The sequence below is a fragment of the Equus asinus genome, chromosome 2, assembly GCF_041296235.1.
Source record: "Equus asinus isolate D_3611 breed Donkey chromosome 2, EquAss-T2T_v2, whole genome shotgun sequence".
NCBI classification, from domain to species: Eukaryota; Metazoa; Chordata; class Mammalia; order Perissodactyla; family Equidae; genus Equus; species Equus asinus.
In genome coordinates, this window is record NC_091791.1 from 185,281,224 (window position 1) to 185,305,985 (window position 24,762).

Here is a 24,762-nt window from a genome sequence, read left to right on the forward strand (position 1 = left end):
CCTGCTGGGGTAGTGCAGTCAGGCACCACGTAACGACATTTCGGTCAACAATGGACCACATATACCGCAGTGGTCCCGTAAGATTAGTACCACATGGCCCAGGTGTGTAGTGGGCTGTACTATCTAGGTTTGTGTAAGTGTGCTCTATGATGTTTACACAACGATGGAATCGCCTAATGAGGCATTTCTCAGAACGCATCCCCTTCCTCAAACAACGCATGACTGTATGTGATACTAACCGACCTGGGAAAGAGAAATCCTCAACTCCAGCCGCCTCTATCCTTCCATATGACAGAAGGGAAATGCCCAACTCCAGCCCGCTCCAGCCATCTTGTCTCACCTAAGATGAGAGCAAAACAAGGAGAAACCTGGTGAAGTTCGCAGTCCAGAGGCACAGGCTCACTGAAAGACTGAGACCTAACCATAGGATTGCAGAACATTTCCCCCCACTCCACACCTCACCACCACATTAGTAAAGGTGGTTACAGCAGGTCCAAAAGTTGGAAATCCTAAGCCAGAGAACGGGAGAAACTATTTGCAAAAGACACATCTGATAAAGGACTGTTATCCAAAATATACAAAGACTCTTAAGACTCAATAATAAAAAAAAAAAAACCCAAATGATTAAAAAATTGGACAGACCTTAACAGACACCTCACCAGAGAAGATATACAGATGGCAAATAAAATATGCAAAGATACTCTGCATCATATGCCATCAGGGAAATGCAAATTGAAACAATGAGATGCCACTACACATCTATTAGAACAAGCAAAATCTGGAACACTGACAACACCAAGTGCTGACGAGGCTGTGGTACAACAGGCACTCTCAGACATTGCTGATGGGAATTACAGTGCAGCCACTGTGGAAGACGAGTTGGCAGTTTCTTCCAAAACTATACATATTCTTATCACACAGTCCTGCAATCATACTCCTTGGTATTTACCCAAAGGACTTAAAAAACTTATGTTCACACAAAAGCTTGTGCACAGATGTATGGCAGCTTTATTCATAATTGCCAAAACTTAGAAGCAACCAAGATGTCCAGTAGGTAAATGGATAAACTGTGATACATTCAGACAATGAAATATCATTCAGTGCTAACATGAAATGGGCTATCAAGCCACAAAAAGACACGGAGGAACCTTAAAGACATATTCCTAAGTGAAAGAAGGCAATCTGAAAAAGCTACATGCTGTATGATTCCAACTATATGACATTCTAGAAAAGACAGAATATGGTGACAGTAAAAAAATCAGTGTTTGCCAGGAATGGGCCAGAGAGAGAGAAAGAGGCAAAGCACAGAGGATTTTTAGGACAGTGAAAATACTCTATGTGATACCATAATAGTGGATGTAGATCATTACACATTTGTCCAAACCCATAGAATGTACAACACCAAGAGTGAACCCTAAGGTAAACTGTGGACTTTGGGTGATAATGCTGTGTCAAAGTACATTCATCGTTTGTAACAAATGCACCCCTCTGGTGGGAGATGTTGATAATGGAGGAAGCTCTGCATGTGTGGGAGCAGTTGGTACATGGGAAGTCTCTGTACCTTCCTCTCAGTTCTGTTATAAAGCTACAACTGCTCTAAAAACATAAGGTGTTAAAAGTAGTTTGTTAAAAGGATGGGTGGTTTCTCCTCACGTCAATTTATGCCAAATAGGTCCTCCTATTTACTTTTGGGTCAGTGTAGGAAATAGGAGGACATCTATGGGTCTATTCCCTTTCATCAGGGACTGTCACTGTCTGGAATATAGTTCCTTTAAGTTTATTGGTATCTTCAGCATTATATGTTCTTAGTTTTTTAAAAAATTATGATTTGTAGCTTATCCAGCTTATTTGACTGTTACAGTGAGAGTGATGGTTTTCTGTAACTTTTTATATCCATATCAGAAGTACTATTTATAAACAAAGTAAAACACACCAAATATATTTTATACTACCCACAGATATGCCATTTCTGTTGCTTTTCATCCATTTATACAGATTCAAGATTACACCTGATATAATTTTCCTTCAGCCTGAAGAGAATTTCTTTATATTTTCTTATAGACCTGTTCTACTGGTGAAGAAACTTTCAGTTTGTTTCTCTCAAAAGTTTTTATTTTATTTTCATCTTTTCTGAATATATAAATCACCACCCAGGTTGACAGACTTTCCTTTTTTCTTGCAGCACTTTAACGATATTTTTCATTGTCTTCCATCTTGCTTTATTTCCAAAGAGGAGTCAGCGAGGAGTCATCCATTATTTGTGTTTTGTTCCCCTTATCTTGTTGGAATGTGTCTTATTTCTGTGACTGCTTTTAAGATTATTTTCTGTTTTTCTTTGTCTATCAGCAATTTGATTATGAGGTATCTTGGTTTGATTTTTCTTGTTTTGAGCTTGGATTTATGGGCTGCTGTTTTTCTATCACAGATTGAAAACATTTTGCCTATATTTCTTCAAATCTATTTCTACCCTACAGCCTTCTTCTGATCCTCCAATTATATGTGTGTTCGACTTCCTAATATTTTTCTACAGGTCACTGAGTGTCTGTTCACGTTTCTTCCCCCCTTTATCATCAGTGTTTGAGAATGATTAGTATCTATTGCCCTGTCTCTACCTCCAGAGATTCCTGGAGTTCTTTCCTCTGAGAACTCTCTCCTTTCTGGTACTCTGCCCCAGAAATTCAAGCCACCCGAGACTCTGCTCTCCAGTCTCTTCCAGTGTCTCTTCCACTGAATGAGGCTGCTCATGCTTTGCTTGTTGTCTCTCTTTGTGCTGTGGTTTGGAAGTGTCTCCAGGAGCAATGACAGGGTTCATTTTTTTAAATTCACTTTTCTCAAGGATCAAATTTCTGTGCTTCCTCTTTTCCAGTGTCAGAAAAGTGTAGTTTTATATATTTTTGTACAGTTTTTTTCTGTTTATTGTGGAAAGGCTAGTTTACTACTAATTATTCTGTCATGAACAGAAGAGTAAGATTATTCCATTTGTTGAGAATGAGAATTCTTATTCATTACAACCACATTTAACATCACATAAAATAGGCATAAAATGGATCAAACCTGTAAGTATGTTTCATTTAGAAAACTAGATGCATTATTTCTAGAATAATTCCATATTTCACATTTTAATCAATTAAAAATTTGATTTTCTCCAGCTGTTTAAAACTTTGTTGCTGTTTAAAACTACATGTAACTTATGAGAAGTTTTAATCATATATGTGTTAGTATTTTTATCTTTGAAGATTAACTTCAAGAGCAAATACTTAAGATCAAACTGGAAAATGAAACTGTCAAGGTGTTTTTTTAAATTAAATTTGGATAAATATAAATGCATTAAGATTTTAAGAAAAAGAGAATGACATATGATACCTTTTTGGACTCACTGTCAAGCATTTTGGTAACTACTTCCCATAAATTACCTTCAAAGATCCACATTTATATCAAATAAAACATGCTTTTGAGGAGATCAGAGCATTTGTGATAAATGTTAGTCTATTTATTTTTGGGAATAAGATCCTATATTTGCATTTAGGATATGGCGGATGTACTATGTTCAAGCTAGTTTGTAAAACATGAATAAAATTTAATCAAAAATTATTTTCAAATATCGTGCCATAAGATTAACAATAACAAATATTGTTTCTTATTGTTTCTACCCAGACTAGTAAATTGAAATACTTGCAAATCCTTTATGGCTTTAAGCTTTTGAACTTATAAGATGTCTTTCAGGGTTTAAGGGACGTTTTCTTGAACTCCCATCCTTCAATCTGCACTTAATGTCTCTTTTTTGTGCACCCATGGACTACCTTGGGGAATATTTCAAAAATAGCACTTTATTTACAGAATTGTAATGATCTATTGACTTCTTTGTTTTTCCCATTTGATTTTAAATCCCACAAGGCCATGAATGGTATATTTTTCATCCTGGTGTCCTTTACAGCCTCCAATACAGAATGGATATTTTGTACTTGTTTATTAAGTAAACAAATAGTTTCTGTATTCCAATTTGTATTAAAAAGGTTATGCTAGTATATTAGAATATGAACATTAGTCAAATGATTGGATGCTAACATATTCTGTGTCTTCTCTTACAGGCTCTTAAATCTGATCTACAATGGAAAAATTTCTTTTTTATCTGTTTTTCATTGGCATAGCAGTGAGAGCTCAGATCTGTCCAAAGCGTTGTGTCTGTCAGATTTTGTCTCCTAATCTTGCAACCCTTTGTGCCAAGAAAGGGCTTTTATTTGTTCCACCCAACATTGACAGAAGAACTGTGGAATTGCGGTTGGCAGACAATTTTGTTACAAATATTAAAAGGAAAGATTTTGCCAATATGACCAGCTTGGTGGACCTGACTCTATCCAGGAATACAATAAGTTTTATTACACCTCATGCTTTTGCTGACTTACGAAATTTGAGGGCACTGCATTTGAATAGCAACCGATTAACTAAAATTACAAATGATATGTTCAGTGGGCTTTCCAATCTGCATCATTTGATATTGAACAACAATCAGCTGACTTTAATTTCTTCTACAGCATTTGATGATGTCTTTGCCCTTGAGGAACTGGATCTGTCCTATAATAATTTAGAAACAATTCCTTGGGATGCCGTTGAGAAGATGGTTAGCTTGCACACCCTTAGTTTGGATCACAACATGATTGATAACATTCCTAAGGGGACTTTCTCCCACTTGCACAAGATGACTCGGCTAGATGTAACATCAAATAAATTGCAGAAGCTACCGCCTGACCCTCTCTTTCAGCGAGCTCAGGTACTAGCAACCTCAGGAATCATAAGCCCCTCTACTTTTGCATTAAGTTTTGGTGGAAACCCTTTGCATTGCAATTGTGAATTGTTGTGGTTGAGGCGTCTGTCCAGGGAAGATGACCTTGAGACCTGTGCTTCGCCAGCACTTTTGACTGGCCGCTATTTTTGGTCAATTCCTGAGGAAGAGTTTTTGTGTGAGCCTCCTCTCATCACTCGTCATACACATGAGATGAGAGTCCTGGAGGGTCAAAGGGCAACACTGAGGTGCAAAGCCAGGGGAGACCCTGAACCTGCAATTCACTGGATTTCTCCTGAAGGGAAGCTTATTTCGAATGCAACAAGATCTCTGGTGTATGATAATGGGACACTTGACATCCTTATAACGACTGTCAAGGATACAGGTGCTTTTACCTGCATTGCTTCCAATCCTGCTGGGGAGGCAACACAAACGGTGGATCTTCATATAATTAAGCTCCCTCACTTACTAAACAGTACAAACCACATCCATGAGCCTGATCCTGGGTCTTCAGATATCTCAACTTCTACTAAGTCAGGTTCTAATGCAAGCAGCAGTAATGGTGATACCAAAATGAGTCAAGATAAAATTGTGGTGGCAGAGGCAACATCGTCTACAGCACTACTTAAATTTAATTTTCAAAGAAATATCCCTGGAATACGTATGTTTCAAATCCAGTACAATGGCACTTATGATGACACCCTTGTTTACAGGTAAGAAAAGTTAAGCACATTTTTATACTCAATAGCCATCTTAGTGTAGGACTTGTTACTCCACGACTGATTTCTTTTTAATTGGCAGTGCTACCCTTTTTTGTAATGATAGTACTCCATTTTTTAAAGAATATAATGTGAGGCTTGTGAAAGGTGAATACATATGGGGATATATTTTGAATGGTGTTATTTTTAGAGAGTTCAAATTTATATTTAATATTATGCTTGCTTACTTTTTTCCCCTCATCTAAGAGATGTGACTATCAGAGAACAAGATTGATTTATTTTAAAAATTCAAAAACATACCAGAATTTACACATCCACAAGAGTGTTCTTTCCTTCAAGGAAGTCACGTTGGGAGGCTATTCCATTATCCCAATGATGCTGCCATTGCTCAAAGCACTTTTGGAATTATCTTTAGAACCTTCGTCATACTATTTTGAATATCCTCAGTGGTGGCAAATCTTCGTCTTTTGAGGGTGAATTTGAATTTTGGAAACAAGCAAAAGCCATTTGGAGCCAAGTCTTATGAATAAGGTGGGTGATCAAGATGGGTGTTGCCATTTTTTGGTCAAAAATAGGATGTAACTATAAAATAATGAGACTGATTTTTTGAGTGATTGAGTTACGTGTGTGTGTGTTGTCTCATGTACCCTGGTTCTTAAGACAGTTCCAAAGAGAAAGTTCGCAAATATTTTGAGCAGTGAAAGTATCGCTGGAGTTAAGTATGTCATCTCCGGATAAGGACATTGATGGAGAATTTGCATTTGAGTAAAGGATTTCTGGTATGTTTTTCTAAAGTTCAGCCTCATTGATTTATAGTCACATCTTGTCCAATTTTCAGTTGGAAATACACATTTTTACCCCTCCATATAATTTCAGTCATGATAGACTATTATTACTCCTAGGAAACGATGCAAAATCATGGCTTTGAAATATATATATATATATATATTTTTGTCTTTATGCTTTTCTGAAATCAGATCAACTCAGTTCTTATATACCCAGATGAATTCTTGAAGATAATTTGATTTTCACTCATGTATGGAAATTTTTAGAAATGAGCATGAGCTGGTAGAAAACAACAAAACTGGCCTAGCTAGCCATGTGATCGATCCTGGGCAAGGTTCTACCTGGCTGAGTTTTAATTTCCTCATCTTTAAAAGGAAGAGATTAGAGTGAATGGTTTCTAATACCCCTCTCATTACTAAATGTTGGGGATGTCGACTCTGATGCATGTATATTAGCACAAAGTAGCTTGCCCTAGTCATACTCTTCACCCAGGCTATGGGTTATTTAGCCCGTTGTCAAAGACCAGCATCCACCCCCACCCCTCCCCTTCCTGCAGCTACTGGACATTCTATATATTTTAAGCATTAATTCTGTAACATAGGGCAGTTAGTTTCTATTTTCCAAATTCCAAGGTTTTAATTCTTCCATGACAAGTAAATTCTATGTGACCTTGAGGACATTGCTTGTATTCCTGACGCTACTGTTTGTCATGTGTAAAATAATGATAATGCTTACTTTGTATGGTCACTGTAAAAGTTAAATCATAATGTATATAAAGTGCTTAGTAATGCCTCGTATTTATCATGCACTCACTAAATGGTAGTGATTTCAATCACAAATACATATTCTGGCCTAAAAGTTTCTTGGAACATTTAGAATACATTGTGTAGGTTGTATAACAGTTTAGCATGGGCAAGTTTTGAAATTCCTAAAACTCTCTTTCAGGGAAAAAATACAGTTTCAAACCTTTTTTTCCAAATTAACTCTTAGTCTAGGTCATATTTGGTTGCAACTAAGAAAAAATTAGTGGAAAACAGGCATCCACAGAAACTTTTGTGATACAATGGATTCAGAGTTGTCTATAAACTCTTATCAAACTGTAGAAATTTGTGCTGAAGGTAATTTCATCAGCCCACAATGGGGAGCACGACGGGTTTATGTTCTGGTCAACAGCCTTGCCTTGTTCGCGTTTCTAGGACAATATTACCCATACATTTTCATCTACCTCATTTATAGATAAAAGCATATTGGGAAGCAAGTGTTGAAGGCATCAGAGAGGGCTGAGATCTGTAGATAAAGTACTTAAATCTTAGTAATTATCTTAGTTATTAAAGATAGATTTACTCGGTATCATTCCATAGCAGGTTATAACTGATTTGGAAAATAAATACTCCGAAATGCATTTCCATTCTGGTTTCTAATGTGATTGTCAGTGTTTTCCCTTCCTTCAAATTGGCTTTTAGTCACAGAGGTGTTGTAAGTGCTAAATGGATTTGTTTAGTAGTCAGATAATGTCACAGTCACACCCTTCAAAAGCAATTTGTCATAAATGATTTTTTAGAGGTGGTTTTTATTAGGAGTTCTGCTTTGCCAAGCAATGTAATTAGTAAGCTTGTCAAGGCATGGTGCAGGCACCATTAATATAATGCAGAATCCAGCGATGACTTTTAGACGTTTTAACTGGGTAAATATAATAAGATTAGATCATTTTCCCATATTTCATATCTGTTATACGTGTGCTTATCTTAATGAATACTGAAATGAACAGAACTGAAGTCATACTGACTGTGTGTATGTATGTTTTGTTTTGTTTTTAATATTAACACAAATTCCATTGTCCCTCAGAATGATACCTCCTACGAGCAAAACTTTTCTTGTCAATAACCTGGCTGCTGGAACTATGTATGACTTGTGTGTCTTGGCAATATACGATGATGGCATCACTTCCCTCACTGCCACAAGAGTCGTGGGTTGCATCCAGTTTACTACGGAACAGGATTATGTGCGATGCCATTTCATGCAGTCTCAGTTTTTGGGAGGCACCATGATTATTATTATTGGTGGAATAATTGTAGCATCCGTACTGGTTTTCATCATCATTCTAATGATCCGGTATAAGGTTTGTAACAATAATGGGCAACACAAGGTCACCAAGGTCAGCAATGTCTACTCTCAAACTAATGGGGCTCAAATGCAAGGCTGCAGTGTGACGCTGCCCCAGTCCGTGTCCAAACAAGCTGTGGGATGTGAAGAGAGTGTGCAGTGTTGTAAAGCCGCCAATGACAGTGTTATACAATCTGCAGAAACGTGCGCGAGTCAGGACTCCTCTACCACTACCTCTGCTTTGCCTCCTACCTGGACTTCAAGCACTTCTGTGTCCCAAAAGCAGAAAAGAAAGACTGGCACAAAGCCAAGCACCGAACCACAGAGTGAAGCTGTCACAACTGTGGAGTCCCAAAACACGAACAGGAACAACTCGACTGCATTGCAGTTAGCTAGTCGACCTCCTGATTCTCTCACAGAGGGGCCGGTGTCCAAAAGAGCACATTCAAAGCCAAGTAAGTTTCTCACTTTGCCTGCTGAGAGAGCCCGAGCGAGGCACAGGTCCTCCCTGAACGGAGAATTAAAGGAATGCTCTTGTTCCATTCACTCACCGAACCCATGTGGACTGTTGTCTAAAAGAAGTGTGTCTATGAATGTGATGTTAATTCAGTCCAACAGTTCTCATGGCCCTAGTGGAAAAGCGACTCTTTCAAATTCTGAGTGGATAATGGAAAGCACTGTGTAATTTATTCTTTCTTTTCAGTGAAAAAATCATTTTGAGAACTCACATAGGAAATTGGGGTTTGGAATTCCAGTCTTGTCTCTCTGAGACCTGGCTAATAGAGTCAAGGTGTATAAACCTTCTAGGGTATAGTTACCATATGTATATATATAGAGAGAGAGAAAGGGTGTATATATATACACATATATATGTAACACATATAACATGGTTTAAGAAAAAAAGCATGACATAGCAGCAGTGCCTTCCCCTATTCTAAAACTGGCTTCTGGGGTCTGCAATAGCAGATCACAAAATGAAAGTTGTCATAGGAAAAAAAAGTCTTGCATATTTCCTCCAGTCTTACAAAGGACCACCTATGGAGGATTGGTATTTTTCGATGAGAAGATTGTATATTTTCTTTCAATCACAATGTTTTTTGTTTTTAGACAAATATTGTGGAGAACAACTCTGTGTTATGTTATTTAAAATAAAATACTCAATAAGTATACCCAACGGAGTTAAAGAAAGTACCCTTCTAAACAATATTCTTGATTCAGATGCCTTAATGATTCTATGATATTTCTCATCTATGACACAGCTTTTTCCATGGGAAGCAGAAGAAAATACAATGGATTTTACATTTATCAAAAAATCCAATTCAGTTTTAAGTCACACGCCACAATTTCATATGCACATACCTGGGCATATGAAGATGTTTTCATTCATTCAATATACATTTGCTGAATGAATGTTTTATTTTTTTCATTTTTTTATGAGGAAGATTGGCATTAAGCTAACTTCTGTTGCCGATCTTCTCTTTTTGCTTGAGGAAGATTGTTGATGAACTAACATCTGTGCCAATCGTCCTCTATTTTATGTAGGATGCCACCACAGTGTGGCTTGATGACTGGTGCTAGGTCCACGCCCCGGATCAAACTTGTAAAGCGGACCTCCAAAGCAGAGCACACGATCTTAACCACTGCACCACCAGGCCAGCCTCGAGTTTTGTGTTTTTATTACTGCAAGTTAAAAAGGGGGACAAAAAAGTCCTTTATCAAAAAGATGTTTATTTTCATCATCAAGTAAAATAAAAAACTTTTGATGGAGTTCTCATTACATTTATAAGCAATATAAAGTCATCGCTCATTAATCAAGTAGTGGTTTCCTTTTTCCCCTCTGCACTGCGATTCTGAATTTGACTATTTCTCTTAGAGCAAATGCATTTATTGTTTGAACCAAAACCGGTGATGAAATTTAATTACAAATGCAGCTTTGTGATAATACATCATTAAAAGAAATATTTTTAAATTTAGTCAGACAACAATATTGCTCCTTGATAATAAGCCCTTCTTGGACATTCACTGAGATGCAGGTCTGTAGATCAGTGTTCCTATGTACTCACTGAAAACCTTACAGCACGATGTGCTAACTTGATGATGTCTTATTCCAGATCGGTAAACGGAAGTTAGCTTTAAGGCTTTTGGTGGGATTTTTGTTTGTTTGGTTGGATTTTTTTAAAATAATGCTCATGTGGGAACTTTGCACAAAAAATTTTAGCCATAATATAATAAGGTATGTACTTTATTTATATAAAATGCTCCCTGGGAGTAAGTTAAGTACACAGTAAAAGTTTATTAACTCTTTCAGATCACTGGAAATGCCATTTAAAACACAAATGAGGAATGTCAATCCTTAGTTTAATTTCCTCCTGCTGGAGGCATATATAAAAATTGCAGTTAATTTTAACTTGACCGAGCACATCTTATCTTCCATGATTTATCGTGATGACATTCAGAATCAGGTAAGATGAAAGCAAATAGAGATCACTTTCCATGCCTGTCTGGAAGAAAATGGTCTGATGGACTCTCATGCCCTTGGGTGTTTCCTAAATGCTGAGTCCACCCTGCGTCCCTTTCTGGAATTTGTCTTCCAGGCTGCTACAATCTCATCAGCCTTCAGGGGTCAAGACTGTAGCTCTTGGGAGGAATAATGAGATCACACGTGTGGTAGTAGTTTGTAAAATCAAAAGCATCACTCAAAGCGAAGTGGATTTTCAACATTGTATCTGTCATAATGCTCTGACGCCAACTAAAGATTCTTAACTAACGTCATTACTTAGTTCTTCACGAGGTGCCGATTGACAAAAACATATTACTTTCCCCCTTCCTAGTTTTCACCTCCATAGTATTGAAAAGTCCTGAATATATAGTAAAAGCTTTCAAGACTTAAACGAATCCCCAGAGAAGGAATCTGGGCTTCTGAAGGTTGTGATCAAGGGGACTCTGGAACCACACAGCATAGGCCGCAGCTTAGCAGGTCTACTCCCAGCTACTGCTTGGCTTACTGTCTATCTTTCAGTTGCCTGTATTTTTTAAAATCAATTCTCTGCTTATGTTTCTATTGAAGCTTTACTTAAAGATCTTTTATTTCTCATAAACATTTAGAACTCTATAATATTTAATCATGTGAAATGTATTCTGTTTGACTAAAGCCATCGAAACCATTTAAATTTTTATTACATTTACAAGACTATTTTCAGGATGAATTAACCAAATCCTTGAACATTTGTTCTTAGAAGTGATAAGAAGGACTGTGTGCTTGTTTTTCAAAAACTTTGTATTTTGAGAGATCAACATAAGATTGGCCTTTTCAAATGTTTTTTTGTTTTTTTTTTTAAAGTATATGAAAAAACTTTTGCTCAGGGCTGTTTTGGTGTGCAGTGACTGAAAAATAAATCTGTGGGACGGTTCCAGGTGCTTAAAAGTAACTGGAATACTGTCTGAAACACAATAGTTCTTCAGATGAATGAAGAAGTGAATGGATAGATAAATAAATGAACGGGTAAATAAATAAATGAATGAATGGGGCCAGGGAGGAAGGTCCAGTAATACGAGCTTTGATTCATTAGCACGATAGACATTTGTGGTCCAGACATTATATTGCTACAAGCAAGAAATTCTCTGTCTCTTTCTAGTTTTCTTCCTGTCATTTCTTGCATTCCTCGCTGAACCAGCAGTATGTATATACATATATATGTATATATGTATATGTGTGATCCAAAGCACATGGTTTGCTGATTGTCGTTGCTGACTATGTATGGGTTATATATATGGTTTTTGATGCCTTATTCTTAATTACTTTTCTTTCATTTTAGCCATTTTGCACTATGGTTTCAGCTTGTTCAAGATGAAAACAAACTAAGAAACAATGTATTTCCAGATCTTTACTCCAAACTTTTTTTTCTTACTTATATGTATTCCTGTGTTGTTTCCTGTTTCTTTTGGATAATTGTCCCCAAATTTGAAAATGTCAAACTACTATTAAAGTAGGTTTTTTTTTTAATATATGTAATATCTGAATGTCATAAGGGGATAATGAAGCTCCCTCTAAATCCTAAGAGGAAACAAAGTTTGGTTTGATGAATATTATTTATTTTTAGCCTACAAATAGATTAATACAGAGGAACATTAAATGCAATAATTTAAATTTGATACCATAACACTCTCACTATGACCAATTTATTTCCTATATTTTTCCCAAGTAGTAAATGTAGTTAGTTAAGCTGACGTCACAGTAAGCTATTTATGCTTTCAGACAGTTGATTTTAGCTGCTTTGAAGATATATTTTATTTTGAAAAATAGGTTTTTGAACTATTAAAAGGCATCTATAAACATAAAAAGGCTGCTATCTCAATGATACATACGTTCTCCACAAGAATTTAAGTAATTTTTAAAAAATTAAATGTATTCCGCTTGTCTATAGGGATTGCTTTTTATCATTTTTTATGAAGTATTTTCTACTTCACTTTAAAGCATTCGGAATTCTTAACTTCCAGACTAAATTTTAACTATTTTATTTGTTTGTATTTCTCAAAGGAAACTAAATATTTCATTTATAAAGTTAATAAACTTAGTAGAGCCATTATCACCAATTTTACATCCATTGCCTTTTAGTATTTTCCCCTCTGTCTATTCACAATAGTAAACTTAAAAACAATCGTTAAAATGCCAACAGTTTAAAAAATTCCGAATACGTAAAACATCTTATTGTACATAGAATTGTGAAGGTAAACGGAGGGTTATTTCAAAGAAGCCTGCAGATAGGAGCCCTTGTCTTCTTGGTGTGGCGGAATTCCAGTCCCATTTTATAATGCTGAGAAAGCAGTGCTCATTTATGTACCACAGAATGAAGACTCTCTACTCTCTACTCCCTGCTCAGCCTTCCCTTGGTCTCAGGAAGAGTCCAGTCTTTCTCCTTCATCAGTATCTGTGGATGCTTCCGTGTGTGAGTGGTGTGAAGGGTTCTGGGGAAAGGACTTCAGCACAGAGGTGGATTGGATGGGAAAGGATATTTTTCTCATCATCCTAGGTTGAGGATGATGATGATGATGATAACTTATCTTATTATGTTTGGAAGTTAAATGTTAGTTGAGTTAAATTTATGGATAAGGAATCTCTCATTTTTAAAATGTCGTAGAGAAAATAGCCAAAATTAATGACACAATTTTGTAATAGCTTCATAGCTCTGTCTTTCTGATTACTCAGTCCTTTCCCTCTTGTGCTAGATAATGAATACGTGCTGGGATTACAAATGCAGTTGGTTTTTGTCAGGTTTGGTTTGTCCCTTTGTTTATTTGTTTTGCAGCAGAGCCAATCCTTCTTGTAGCAGTACAGAAGATTGCTTAATGTAGAAAGAATGGTAAACATAAACTGTGATTGAGTCAGCCTAAAATCGTGGTGTTATCTGATGTGGGACATAGAGAGGAAGAGTTTGTAACTGGGAGTATATTTAAGTATGAAATTACCTCATTTAGGTAATATTAGTGCATTTGCAGTTTTATCAAATATTACAAATAGTCAGTATAAAAAATAATTAGGGTACCATTGTCTTCTGATTTTGGTCAGCTATTTCAAAGTCAAAATTTAGTATCTAAAGTTACCATTGAATAAAATACATATGCTGCATATATTTATATATCTATTTATGTAGATAGAGATATATGTAACATAGAGATATACTAATATATGTACTTATAAAATTTATCATTTAAAATCATAATTTTGTGTCCTGAAGCATGGATTGTAATTACTGTAACAAAATCACATTTAAATGGACTGGCTATAAGAGAACTTCTCCCAGAACAACTGTACAAACTATGTTTATTTATCAGATTCCAGTGGAATATAAAGTCTCTAGTACAAATTTATTTTTCTGAACTTCCTAGTGATAACCTTCTCTACAATATTCATCCATCCTTTTCAAAGAGGTGACTGTTATGTTCATGAATTTTAAAAACAAATATTTTCCGATACATTCAGGGGAAAGCTGTGAAGTCCCTTTCATTTTGTGTTTGGAAATGGAGGCACATTTAATCTTGCCTGAAACATGAGCTGGATGAATAGTGTGATTCTGCTCCAGAATATATCCAATAAATTAGTGCTCTAGGGGCTTGTGAAATATACTATGTTGGCTCTACCATAATGTAATTTCCTGATCATTTTCTTCTGTGTAATGTGAACATGTCTTATGACTGCTTTCATGTAAAACCTAATCTCCAGAGGCCATTGTAAATTTATATGAATATTTGTGCTAGAGGTTTTATAAAAAAGAATTCTGTACTATTCTCGTCACACTCACCTGTGACCCCTGAGAACAACTTTTTCCTGAGACACCTAATTTTTCCTTATCCTTGTGTCACTTGTTAATGACTAGAAGTATTTGCTTACAAAGAGGACATTTTGGAAAGAAATAGAATGTGTGCTATGCAAGGCTATGGAATGATATTAAACATTTGCAGCCAATTGGAACATATGTATGGACTTTTAAAGGCAGAATATTTGCGTTTAGAACATTACTGTTTTATATAAGGATAAATGGGTACTCAGTAAAACATGCTATTATTTGGGGAGGTTACTGCATAATAGTTTATATTTAAATGATCATTTTATGCTGTGCATGGTAATATGGTGAAATGACATTTCCTGCTCTGGATTTTTTTTTTTCTTGATGCATCTTTCCATATTAACCATATGCAACTCTGTAGTAGAAATGTTAATTTTGCAAAGGGAAAATGAATAGAAGCCTAATTCTCATACTGAACTTTGGCCAGAAAAGCACATTCCATATTGATAATTATTTATTGTAATAACTAGAAAAATATTTTTAAAAATTCTACCTTTATAGTATAATATGTCAGGAAGTAGCCATAGAGAACTACAAATTATTATAAAAGTCAGTTGCAATTAACCCAAGAACTGGTAAGTTAAAAGAAAAGTCTAGATAAATCTTTGTTAAGAGAAATCTTATCAAGATTTCAGTGAGAAATGTTTTCAGGTCTGTTTCTTAAAAAAAGAATTGTTCATGACACTACACATTTTATTCCCAGATGCTTTGCCTGACTAATGTTGACCAGATTGTCCAGGAAACACAGGTGAGATCCTTGTTACCTGTCGCATTCTTCAGCACTTAAGTGGGCATAGTCTTTTATAAATGAATTTTTAAGTTTTGTTTTACTAGCTTATTTGGCTTGTGGAAATTTTCCGTTAAAACTTGCTCAATGGTAAAGACTGGAGTTCGGTTTGGCTAAGTGAATTTCTAGTTCCCAAGTTTAGACATATTTCTGGTTGTGACATTTCCAATTCATACAGTAAGAGGAATGGGAATGTGGTTGTGACTGTGGAGTCCCTCTTGGAGTCATGCCTGATATCATGTGCATTTTTACAAATACTCCCCAACGTGAAGACCGTAGCTTGATAAGAATGTCCTCATCCTTGACCTCCACATCCTCATAGGAGCAAAGGTGATCCATTTTGCCTTGCTGAAAGTGGATGAACAGGACTGTCTCACTGTTATCTAAAATGAATGAACCCACTATAAAATGTAGCAAAAGACTACACATGAAATATTCATGGTATTCCTTTTGTCAGCAACCAATTACTCTTCTTGGTTGTGGGGTTTGTTTGGTTTTTTTTTTGAAGTTTCAAATGAGTATTTGATTCCTGCACTTTAATTGGATCAGAAAGTGTGTTTCCAGAGCAGAATAGCACTTTAGCAATCTGTTCAAACAGCTGGAAGCATCAACCATTTGCTTAAGGTTTGGCACAGAAAAATTATTCTGCTCTAAAAGTTCTAAAAACGGCCACTGATTTATTTGTTGGTAGTAAAAATAGGGTCTTGTTTATTTTAAATTTCATATTTAAAAGATAACAATAATTGGGACAATCATTCAGGGTTTTCCCTAATGAATTTCATTCTGAATCAAAGAAAATGCTTTTCATGCATCATTTCCTTACCAAATTTAGGATCCCTTTCCTGTGTTGCAAAAATTGCACAGATGCCTCACTGGAAACAATCAATAGCACAGTGTCGGGCACACGCTTTGTCTTCTGTGTTGTGTACTGAACTGACCTACCTGAAGGTGCATTGTCCCACCATCACCCTCTGCTTCTCTTTCTGAATCTTAACTTCTCTCTCTCTTTCTCTTCCTCCCTTCCTCTCCGTCTTCCTTCTTCCCTAACCTCCCTCGCAGTTGTTGACTTTAAAAAGTTCATTTATCATGTAACTTTGGACACCTAGCTGTTCGGAAAGTTAGGATATCTTTAGAAAGGGATAAAGAAGGACATGGTTAATCTCTCAGAAGCACGATCCACAATGGTGCTAAATGTTATATCAAGCTCTGGAAGCAGGAGAGTCGATCTGAGTCATTTTTCAATTACCAGTTAAAGTAATTTCCCAAATATTCACATTTCATGGGACACGTTACATATTATAGTGTTTATTTTTTACTTAACCACATTGTAGAAGTCAAATTTAGAGAAAAGTCATCTCCTGGGAGTTTGTGTACTACAGGAGATGGCACAGGGTTTGCCAATGTGATGAGTAAGTCAGTTTTCTGATAATGACTTTCTTTGTCTTAAAATAAGTCGTATTAATTATAGAAGGTTTGGAAAACACAGCTAAAAGTAAAAGTAAGTATAAATCTGTTATAATCCACCACTTAGGCACAAATACTAACAATCTGGTGCATAACCTTTCAGTGACTTGTCATTTCTATATGTAGTAAATTCATGTGCATATATGTGTGTTGTGTATTAGATTTACAGAATGAATATATACATGTGGAATGTCACCTTTTTAAAAACTTTATGCTTTTTTCTTTAATTCCCTTTCTGAAACAGATGACTATGTCATAATGTCATAGAAATGTCCTTCCATGCTTTGGCTAATTTTTCTTTCTTTCTACAAGCATTACAAGAAAAATAAATCCACGAGCAAAGAATAATTTTATCAAAATTTAGTGGCAATGCATCATTCACACATTAGCCAACTCCTTGCTACGTTTCTAGGATGAGATTTAAGTCACCCTATGACCTCAGGGTACCTGTTCTTGGTACTTGGTAAACGCTTTCTGCTCTAGCAGGCCTATCCTTCGAACTGCCGTCAGCACAACCAAACAGGGAGGCCCCTTTGGAGAGATTGTGACCTGCGTGCTCTTGGACTGCTCGCGGCCTTCCACACCACCAGCAGTCCTTCGCCGCGTGTGAAGGCCGTGAGGTAGAGGGCCGGAAGAGATTCCTCCTGCTCACAGCTTCTCAGCTCTTTTTAGGGGAGGATATAAAATTTTATTTTACATTTATATTTCCTGCAGGAAGGTAACATATGGCTATTCCTACCCAGAGGAAAAATATATTTTCCAACAATTTGGATATTGCCCGATGCATTACACTTAAATTAAAATGCTCCCTGTGTATATAGACAGTAAAAGTAAGCAAGAAAACTTACCACACATTTCTTTTTTTAATATATCAAAAATGTTTCCAAGGCATGATATTAAATTGATTATCCCTCAGTCCCTGATATACCTTCTAATAGGAAGGTACAGAGAAGGCAGAAGGGCTCGTCTGATCAGCGGCTCAGGTGTTCTTCATACTGAGGTGGCTGCTAAGACGCGTTTTTTTTTTTTTCCTAAGGGTAAAGAGTTAATACGTTAATTTTATTTCCATTAGACAAAATATGCCCTATGCCAATTTTCTTCCCTAAGACCCTTCCTGCGTACGTATAGAAATAGAGCGAGCCGAAAATATTTAATCTATCACATACAATCCTTCTATAATAAAATCATTAGATTCTAGTCACACTAAGATGAATTGAGAGCAAAGGGGAGAGGAATCATTGATAAACTTGGTGATAACTATTCTGCACGTAAAATTTACATGTAAATTAACCTTATGTTTGAAAAGATTTTTATGCGTAAAGTGAACCCAGTAAAACAATGGATAGGCCATGTTCGGCAGTTAAAATAGAACAGTTGACTAGGTTGCATTTATACTGAAAATGCCTTAAGTAAAATTTCTTAAAAGGTATTTGTTGCTTCAGACCAAGAAAATTTGTATACATTTTGTATGTGTACAAGTATGCACAAAAACTACCACTTATTCCATGATTGCTTGCACCAGCCTTTAAGATAATTGCTTCCTGATTTTAATAAATTTGACTTCTGATTATTCTGTGTTTAGTATCAATCAAGTTATTTTAAAAATGTAAACTTTGTCATAAAATCTCTGCTGCAAATGCAATAATCATGAAAGGAGTCCAGTTCTTTTAGAGAAACTATTAATATATAAGTGAATAAAAAATTAGTAATATTGATTATAAATGAACAGCAATATTTAAATTATGGGAAAATACAGGATTAGGAAAATATATGAAATAAGAGGTAAACAGCAAAGCAAATGTGTGTATATAATCCAGATATCTTTCCAGTGTTTTGTCCAAGCAAGAATGACCAATAAAAATATTTGGTTCTCCAGTGTTTTTTTTCTATGATATGCCCTTCAAGTGAATTTTTTAAAAATAAGAGTGATAGAATAGACACATATGTAGAAAACATTTAGCTATTTTTGTAATAATTAAAGCACACTTTTGACATTTATTTGAACGTTACAGAAAATAAGAAAAAAAGTAGAACCCTAGCATTAGCAATGACCCTTAGAAATCATTTCCTTCTGTTTTAGATATCCTAACTGTACAAGATAAAAATCTTTCAAAGTTCTTCATTCCATTCAGAGTAAGGGCATTAACAGCATTTTCCCACAATCCATTCAGTGTCAGGACATTTCTTCTCTTACTGTCGAGATAAAGCTTTCCTCTTTTCTTTGTGGTAGGGTTAATAAGGCTGTCTGTCCACAGGGCTTTGCATGATACCCTTTCACTGTTAAATGAGGACAGTTACCAAAACATACTGAACTTACCTCAAATTCATTATTTTTAGTTCTTGTAATATTTTAGTATAATTATTATAGTTTATCTTTTTTTCTGTGTGATGCCCTTGTAATTCTGTGTTCCATATTTAGATCTTTATGGAATCATTGTATGAGTTTGTCTATTGATAAGTAAAGTAAAAAATGTTACTTTGAACATCCTACATGCATGTTTTGTTTTTGCTTTTGAGGAAGATTGGCCCTGAGCTAACATCTGCTGCCTATCCTCTTCTTTTTTGCTGAGAAAGACTGGCTCTGAGCTAATATCCATGCCCATCTTGCTCTACTTTATATGTGGGACGCCCAATACAGCATGGTGTGTCAAGCAATGCCATGCTGCACCCAGGATCCGAACTGGCGAACCCCGGGCCGCCAAAGCAGATGTGCGCACTTAACCCCTGCGCCACCGGGCAGGCCCACTACATGCATGTTTGTATTCGGCTTCATATTGTGTCATCATTTCCATAATGGTAGTAGCCTCAGGGCAGGCGAATTCATGCTATAGTTCCCAAAACTAATTGCTATTTCCTAATCTTCAAAATTAACAGCTTTTATATAAACCATAACTCCACAGCTTGTTAATAATGTTATTATGTAATGTGAAATTGAATAAAAAGCTCTTTAAGATATTTCAACTTATAGAATCTTTAACTTGATATTTAAATAGTTTGTTATTCTGGAAGGATTTATTATTTCCAAAGTTAAGCTAGTTATAATCTCCACTATATTTTTCTTCTAAGTATATTTAGTCTTGTCTATATTAGTACTTCCTGAAACTTGAACTTCAATATAATACAATTACATCTTTTTTCTTTCAAAGGGCATACATTATTGAAAATACAAAAAGAAATTAAAAACTTGTTGCTATCCAATTTCACCAAAATAAGCTAAGCCCTAAACCGAACAGATATATCCCACAATAATTAAAGTGATTTTGAAATGTCTTTCTTAGAATATTCCAGGTAAAGTATGACAGTGACATCTATTTTTCAGTAGTTTCCAAGGTAGTTGTTTTCTACAAATAGGATACACATCTATCAACTACTAACAATCTTCAAACGTTGTATAAATCCCTTGTTCAGTAATCCTCAAAAATTATTGTTTGTGCCAAAAAGAACTTCACTTATTCAGATTATCAAGTACTTTGAAATATTTTCTTAAATACAATATCTCTACAGTATTTTGCCTACTTTTATGACATAAAGTTATCCAAATCTGTTCTGCATCAGCATTTTGGTGTAGAATATTCAGCAGTTAAGGGAGAATCTATATTTCCTGACTCATTTGTGCCATGCATTTTATAAGCCCCAGCTTCTAAACATGTAGTTGTTTTTGAATGGAAAGGAGAGAAGTTACTTTTATTTCATATTTATAAAATTGTGTACTTCTCAAAAATTATTTTTCATCTTTGTCAAGGATAGACTTTATAGATATATCTTAAATCCATGAATACTGAAAACCCATATTAGAGGAAAAACATTTTCACAGCTTGATAATTAAATACTTTTTAAATGGCTTTTTTATAATTTTCTTTCAAAATCATGTTAACTATGGAATGCCCTTGTGAGTTATTGTCAGTTTCCATATTTATTTCATTTGTTCTGTGGATGAAGAACTAGTTAATGAAGACGAGCCATAGTCTTCACTATCATTATATTTATAATTAAATTTCATAAGATTTTAAGATGATACAAAACTCCCAAGAGAAGATATAAAAAAGTAGCAATCACTTAGATTTTAGATGTGATGAACAAATTTGATCTAATATGTTCATATTTTGAAAATCAGTATGAATATTTGTTAAAACTGAAATGGTATGTATTAATAAATAAAATCATTTTTTTTCTCTTAACTTGAGAATGTAAACATGGAAACCAAAGCAGGGGAAAGTGCCATTCTACAATTTGGCTTTGACTTGCATAACTATTTAGGCTTATTACACTTAGATTCCTTTTTAAAATGAAATTCTTTTATATGTTCACCAATTTAGAAGCACCAAGCAACATTTGAAGAGCTGATGTGCACGTCTAGAAAGTTTTCAGCAGTGTATCTTATATTTTATAGCAATAACCTCCTGCCTGGCTGCTTATAGTTCAGTAACTTCTAGATTGCTAGCACAATGATCTTATTAGCTTTGTGTTTTTTTCTTTTTTTCCTTTTTTTTCTTTTCCTTTCATTTCAGAGGCTGGAGTTAATCTGAAGAGCATCACTTCTCTCCCTCCTGAAAAAAGTTGCCACTGATATTTTTACTGGATAAAATTCAAAAATGTTTCAATTCACAAAGGCTAATTGTTGAACTGGTATCCTAGAAGAAACTGTCCACAGGAGCCGAAGCAGAAGTCTCTGATGCTGGTGGAACAGGCTCCGACAGGCCATGGTTCATCCCCTTTTAAAACCAAATTTTTGTTCTTCCGGCATACAAGTATTTTTTTTAAAGAAGGAAAGAAAAAAGCCTACATTGGCATTGAGTTCTGTATCAATCCATGTTACCTTGCCACCCATGATTTAAGACTGTAGAATCTTGAATAATCTCTATCACTTTAACAAATAAATGTTTTACTATGACAGAATTTGCACATTGCCTGGTTTGTGGAAATATCAATTGCTTCCAGTATGAATGGTGAAATGATGACTCTAAGAACTAATCATATTTTTTACGTTTATGTAGTACAAAACCTTTAGGAGATCACAATTTGCTTTATAATATGGGAGCAGTTTCTTCCATGACTGAAGTGCACCCACTTCTGGGGGAGACAGCACAGCTGTTTTTTAAACAGCTTTACAGCAATTCTATGCTTCAGTGTAAGTAGAAATCGATGAGGGATCTCTTCTCGTAGCGGAACGTCAGAAAGTACCAAGGTAGGCGTGTTGTGATTAATCCAAATTGATTCAATGCTTTTCTGAAGGGCCAGAGCAAAGAGGTGTTAATAATTGTAGGCCTTATGTTTCATTTCAAGTGCCCATTTCTCCAATTTTGCACAATTCCAAGGCAAATAAAGAAGAAAATACATCTGCTTTAACTCAAGCATAAATAGGAATAATATATCTTTGGTGGCTAATAGATGTTAATAGAGTCATATGTAAGAAGTTTCCAAGCCTGACATTTAAGAGCTGGTCCTGGTTCAAAGTCTAGAGCTGAACTAATGTAGCCAGTTACCCGCTCTACTCTTCCATATTCTCACAGGAGAAATATTATCAGAAAATTTGAACATGCATGTAAGCTTATCACTGTACTTGGTGTAAGCAGAACGTTCAATTAAAAATATTATTAGTAACATTGTTATTGGCCATTGAATTCAGATTCTCCAAAACATTAGAGATTTTATTTCTGTTCCTTGACAATTCTAGTAGTTATAAATCATTAAAAGCAATATGTGGCTTAAAATTTTTAAAAATTAGTTAAAACTGAATAAGCCAGAAAACTGTTTGTCTTTCAAGAAATTTGGGTTAATCTGGTAACCATCCCACATCTCTCAGACTCTTGTAAATGTCCAGCCATCCGAATGCTGAACGCCAGCCATTGGACGGTGCTTGGAATCTGTGCTCAGGCGCCTGACTACACAAGACAACAATTTAAACATGTGTGCATGCACACACATGCACACACACACACTCACTCCCAGACACACACAGTGAGTGACTGAAGCAGAAATAGCAGGTTTGAATTAAATGCTGTAGTTAACTTGTGACCTTGGGCAACAGACTTCATTCTCTGTTTCTTGGCAACTCGAAGGCCCTGTAGCACTCCTGTTTATGTGTGCATAAGTGGATATATGCATGGATAAATATTTACGGTGTCAAAAAGGAGACAAATTGAACAATAAGCATTGCCTCTGGGAATCTGTTCTTCCTCTTGTGTACAACTTTTCTCCACAAACATAAAGTCTCAGGAACACAAACGGCTTCCCTGGATCTCAGTGCAGAGTTTAACCTTTGAAGGTTTCTCTTGGGAAAACCTGCTAGCTTTTCTTCAAGGACATTCTCCTGTTTATCCTTAAATTCCCTCCACCCCCTCCGACCTGCTTCTTGTTTTTCTTGATGACAACCTAGTCATCTCTTTAAAATATGCACGCTATTGTGTTCCAAGGAACACAATTTTTAGTCCTAATTTTAGTTGGAACTAAAATTGTACTTAATCACCTCAAGTCTTCACCCTGCATCCCCTACACGTAAATTGAAACTTACATTTATGCACACTTTCCAACAACAGTCACCAGGCACTCATAGTGTACATATTTTCTCTTATTGTTGAACTGTTGTTTGTGAGGAAGACTTGGGCACAGTCTCTGATTCTAGAAGAGTGGAATAATCAATTGTTTTTATGGGCAGATATTTACTCCTTATACTGTGAGATTAGGAGAACACAAATGTATACTCGTAACTAAATAGGATTAATGATCATTCACAAATAAAAGTTTTGAAAAAAGTGACAATATAACATTTTCAGGATCAGTGGGAGCAATTTCTTTTAGCTGAGTCTCTTATAACGTCATAGGGGTGATCTAATGGATGGTAAAAAGTCTCAACTGTAAGTTATTGGACATGCATTGGAAACCACTCCTATTTTTCCTATTACTCTACATTCTTGAATAATTTTGGAAGTCATGTAGCTGCTAAAATGTATATGTTCTAATAAGTATGAATATCTACTGTACAGTTTGGGACATATCTTACACAGGAAGTGTTATAAACCACATCAAACATATACACAAGAAAATGAAATAAAAGTGTTTTGAGTACAATATAGGTACAGCTTGTGAGGCATGAAAGTGGACTGAAAATTATAGTTAATATTTTGAAAATCTACAACTATGATTTTTGAAATCTGTAAGCAGTAGAACTGAAGATTAGTAATAAAGTACCATTACTGGTTGAAAGGAATAACTTACGCATGGAAAGAGAGCTCAAATAATTTTAATTTTCCGCTTTATTTCTAACTTAGTAGCTATTTATTAGTTTGTATAAGTATTCGTTGTCTGTTAAATTACATCATAAGCCATTTCGTGTATATGTAATTTTTATGACACATTCTTCGTTTGTTTTGTCCAAAGTATATTTCTTCTTTTACTCTGCTTTCTATGTGTTAGGAACTTATTCCATTTTTGTTTCTTTCCTTTTCTTTTTTATTTCCAAAATTTGTTTATACTGACATCTCATAGATCTACTTGTCAAATGGTGTGTGTGTGTGTGTGTGTGTGTGTGTGTATCATGGCATGCGTAATTATTTAAAAATGCAAGTGATGCAGAATATAATATGTACAACCAAAGGAAAAGTCCCTAGTCCGTGATTGTTTTGATATACAAGTATAACATAAAGGGAAGTTATCTACACTAGATATTTTATTAAAAAGTTTTTTTTATTATTGGAAATATATATAAGATTCGACATTTTAATTATTTTCAGTATATTATTCAATGGCATTAATTACATAGATAGTGTTGTGCAATCGTCA

The 24,762-nt window shown here is 35.3% G+C and overlaps 1 protein-coding gene across 5 annotated transcripts in view; it reads left to right on the top strand.

The window, feature by feature from the left end:
• The window catches only part of LRFN5 (leucine rich repeat and fibronectin type III domain containing 5), a 249,541-nt gene extending 227,637 nt beyond the window's left edge, over positions 1 to 21,904 (top strand). For 4 of the 5 annotated variants that reach the window (XM_070504292.1, XM_070504293.1, XM_014845456.3 and 1 more), the window contains 4 exons: positions 4,089 to 5,493; positions 8,131 to 8,843; positions 15,436 to 15,480; positions 21,492 to 21,904. In XM_070504292.1, the coding sequence (XP_070360393.1) occupies positions 4,109 to 5,493; positions 8,131 to 8,843; positions 15,436 to 15,452 (2,115 nt within the window). In that variant the 5' untranslated portion in view covers positions 4,089 to 4,108 and the 3' untranslated portion in view covers positions 15,453 to 15,480; positions 21,492 to 21,904. Of the gene's footprint in view, positions 1 to 4,088; positions 5,494 to 5,838; positions 6,031 to 8,130; positions 8,844 to 15,435; positions 15,481 to 21,491 lie in introns of those variants that run through there. The other variant, XR_011501578.1, reaches the window with a different exon arrangement.
• The last annotated feature ends 2,858 nt before the right edge of the window (positions 21,905 to 24,762 follow it).